Source organism: Olea europaea, unplaced genomic scaffold, assembly GCF_002742605.1.
Source record: "Olea europaea var. sylvestris unplaced genomic scaffold, O_europaea_v1 scaffold1093, whole genome shotgun sequence".
Lineage (NCBI taxonomy): Eukaryota > Viridiplantae > Streptophyta > Magnoliopsida > Lamiales > Oleaceae > Olea > Olea europaea.
This window is the reverse complement of record NW_019228292.1, coordinates 169,254-173,395: the sequence shown is the minus strand read 5'-3', so window position 1 is coordinate 173,395 and position 4,142 is coordinate 169,254. Positions and strand designations below refer to the sequence as shown.

The 4,142-nt window shown below is 34.9% G+C and overlaps 1 protein-coding gene across 1 annotated transcript in view; it reads left to right on the top strand.

The window, feature by feature from the left end:
• Nucleotides 1-448: 448 nt before the first annotated feature.
• LOC111373253 (NAD-dependent malic enzyme 62 kDa isoform, mitochondrial-like) overlaps nucleotides 449-4,142 on the top strand; it is a 13,273-nt gene continuing 9,579 nt past the window's right edge. Inside the window, exons 1-4 of the mRNA XM_022995761.1 lie at nucleotides 449-850; nucleotides 1,004-1,100; nucleotides 1,897-2,015; nucleotides 2,862-3,071. Of these exons, the coding sequence (XP_022851529.1) occupies nucleotides 686-850; nucleotides 1,004-1,100; nucleotides 1,897-2,015; nucleotides 2,862-3,071 (591 nt within the window). The 5' untranslated portion in view covers nucleotides 449-685. The remainder of the gene's footprint in view (nucleotides 851-1,003; nucleotides 1,101-1,896; nucleotides 2,016-2,861; nucleotides 3,072-4,142) is intronic.

Genomic DNA, 4,142 nt, shown 5'->3' with positions numbered 1-4,142 from the left:
GATACAACGAGATCAAGTAACTGAATTAGTAACAATTCCATGAAGGCAGGAGGCTGTTAAAGGAAGCAGTTTACTGATTCAGAGCTCGAAAGTCACTCGATTCTAAGAATACAAATCCAGACCAAACCCAAGGTAAAACTATTAAATTTTTGCTAAAATTAGAATGAATCTTTTTAAGATTTTAAAGAATCGAAGGGATTAATTGATGGTTGTGAATAAATGTCATGATATACGATTGAAGGATTAGATAATCTATTAGAAAGAATAAAGAATAATATCTCTCAATTAGAAAATATAACTTTAACATTTGAAGAATATTGCATTTTAATTAGAAGATATGAAATATATGTTGTAGATTATTATTATTTATTAGATCATGGAATGAATTTATATGACCCGAAAATTACTTAAAGCGGTCCCCTCGTCTCTAAACCGTTGACTGACTGCTTCCCCAAAAAATATCCGCAATTCATTTCCGCGTAAAACAATCCCTATGAAAATGTACAACTTCAGAAGCGCAAAATACAACTACTTAAACTGTTAACTTCCCCTTCGTTTCAGTGTTCAAACGTACCGTCTCCCTAACTCTGTTTTTGTCTATTTAAGCTCTGCCACTGGCAGCTCAAATACAGTGTGGGGTTGAGGGTTCAATCATTACATTGGCCTTTTTTTCTCTCTCAGGAAGATGAGTCTATCATCAATTTTACTGAAACGTTTGCAATTACCGCGGAGAATTATTGCCGCAGTAAATGTCTATGGTACGAGATCTTTTACCACGACGGAAGGCCACCGTCCGACAATTGTCCACAAACGGAGTCTCGACATTCTCCACGATCCATGGTTCAACAAGGTAAATGAGTTTTGCTTGACTTTCGGTTGAATATGAATTTTCCGCGATCCTAAGAACTGGATATTTTTATAGCTAAGAATTTTTAGTTTAACAAGAATTGGTGATTGTTGAGCTTCGCAAGTTAATTTTCAATATGTTATGTTTCATAAATAGGGAACCGCATTTTCCATGACGGAACGTGATCGTCTGGACCTTCGTGGGTTACTGCCTCCAAATGTTATGAGTTCTGAACAGCAAATTGAACGCTTCAGTAAGTGCTCAAGCACCAGTCTTTATGATTCTGTCGTTTTAGCTTAAATGACATGAAATTGTAGTATAGCAGTCGAGAATAGATAATTCTGGGGTTTATATTGATTGCAATTTACCTATATATGGTCGTTAATGAATATTAATTAACATTCTAGCGAGGTATCTATAATCTTTGTGCAATAATAAATGTTTAGTGAATTGTTGGATAACTTCTAAGTAGGAAATATGAGATTTTTTTTCTTTTCAATAAACTATTCTAGATGATAAGGAGTTCCTTTTTCCATCCTTACTGCCTTATTTGATATTCATTCCTTCTCAGCTCGAATGACTTGGTTTGACTTTTGTGATCAACTAGATGGCTTTTAACAACATATTTTACACTGATCTATTTACATTTTTAGGCAAAAAATTAAAAGGAAAATGCTTCTCGTACATAACAATTTACATAATGATGATGTGTCAAAATGTAAGTGGGAAAGTTATTTAATTCATGAGATTTTGATCCAATTAATTCCACCACATCATTTATTTGTAAACCATTATATAAATTATTGTGTACATGTAGCACAATCCAAATTAAAATAATACTTGATGAATATTTTATTCCAATTATGTCTTTTCTCAAATATGATATAATTGATATAACAACAATCACTTAATTTGAGATGGAAGAAAATAAATCTCAAAAGCTGTATATTTTACTCATTGGAGCTTGAGAAACAAAGATTGTGAATCATACAGCTAAGTTGCAATCACTTATAATAACATCATTCTTATTGGTCTTTCTTTAACAATAGTGGCTGACTTGAAGAGGCTTCAACTAAGTGCTAGAGATGGGCCTTCTGACCCAAATAATTTGGCTAAGTGGCGCATTCTCAACCGGTTGCATGATAGAAATGAGACTATGTATTATAAGGTCAGTGATTAACTTTCTCCTTTTTTTGTGCCTTCTGATTTTTTTCCCCTCTCGATCATTCTCTTTAAAACAGCCGGAATATAGAACAACAAAAATCCAACAAAGCTATTCTAGTTCCCAATAAATTTATGAATATGTTTCACCATTCTGTTCTGCTCATTGTTAAATCTCTAGAAGGTGCAAGGCAATCTCAACATGTCATGTTAGTTTTGATATACACCTCCTTCTAACATGTTCTCTTGACATCACATAACCTTTATGAGAGATTTCTCTTTAGGTCTACACTGAACATTTCCCAACAACTTCTCTTAATTGATGCTCAGTTGGTGCCACCTACACTTGAGTATCAAGCTGTCATGATTTATAAAAGTTATAAGGCGCTTTTATTCCTTTTTGAAGCATGTATGCTAACACCAAATCATAAGCAAAACCTAAGTCAGAAATAGTAACATCTTCTGTGTTTTGATCCCCAAATCCAAGATTTCCAAGTTACATTTCCACCACGTCCATTCATATAACCTCAACCAAATCTTATTCTGGAAAATGAGTATATGCCAATCTTTGGGCTTCTTCGTAGAAAGAAATGGATGGACCAGTCAACACAGATTGTTTTGTAGAAAGTGTTTAAGTCTTTCGCTGTTCGCCACCTCTGTGGGCCATCAGGTGGTTAACGGCGCATGGATGAGATTCCAAACCCAAAACAACCGCTAATTACTTTGTTGGAATTGGATTGTTGGAGAACCTTGCACGACTTTTCAGAGCAAATATGATTAACTAATGAATGTATGGCACTGTAGTTGATTATGTACTGAATCATTACTTCTTTAATAAATTTGATGTTAACAGGTTCTAATTGACAATATCGAGGAATATGCCCCTGTAGTCTATACCCCTACAGTTGGTCTTGTTTGCCAAAACTATAGTGGCTTGTTTAGGCGGCCAAGGGGGATGTATTTTAGTGTGGAAGATCGTGGAGAAATGATGTCAATGGTTTATAATTGGCCCGCCGATCAGGTTTGTAGTACTTGTAAAGGTCCTTACTTTTGCTGGTGCTTCTGAGTCGAGTTGTTACAGTCATCTTTTTGATGCTGGCTTATTAGCTATTGATTTTACTTTGTAATGATCGAATGGAAATGTCTTCTAAAATTATTGGATATGGATAGGAATATGAATAATCTCTTTCCTTCGCTAGTTGATGTCGAAATGGATGTGTTTTAAGTTGTAATTTTTCTGATATATTTAGGAACTACTGAGTTTTTAAACTGTTGGATTGAGCATGATAGCAGTTGTTTTTATGATTCTTATTTGTTAAGAATTACAAACACTGGGCTTGATCAGATGTACTTACATATTTTATAAGAGTCTTCCAATGTTTCTAGAGTGGAGATCAAAGATGGTTGTAGAAGTGTTTCTCATTTTCATTGCTCTTCAAGTGGATTATTCTATATGTGGAATTTTCATTGGATCCTGACACACAGAAGAGATTCCTATGATCGTTATTGTATTCGTATTGAAGAGATGCGACAAAGTGTTTGGACAATTGTGCAATGTCTTAATCAAATGCATCAAATTAAACTATCCATGGATCGTGTGCCATGAGAAATGTAGATTATTCTTGTTTTTAATCATGATCCATGGATCGTGGATAAGCACCGGGAATCCCAATTTCTTTCTTTGGAGCTGTTTCTTTTCCTGTCCCCACAGGCCCAGCATTGCGCTTTGCTTCTGGTTGTTTGGAAGAAATATGCACTGTCAAGTTTCTAGATCTTTGCACGATGAATTCTTCTCATTTTGTTTGCATGTTTGTTAACCCCTCTAGAGACTGCGGTTGCGTTATCCACAACTTATCCTATATTTAACGGTCATTGTCATAATTGAAACCCCTGAAATAGCACTGACCTTTCATCAAAAATAGCGTAGCCATTTTGGATAACTAATCACTCAATGTACATATCATCATTAAATAGGAATGTTCTCCCTCCACTTGCATTCATTATTATTTTTTTGTTCTTTGGCTGATGATTATGTTGACATACCTCTTGACGATAGCATGAAAAAGGATGTGGCTCCGTATCTGGTAGTTACTTTATCAGTTTGGTCTTTTTGTTGTCGCTTCTTCTTACCTTT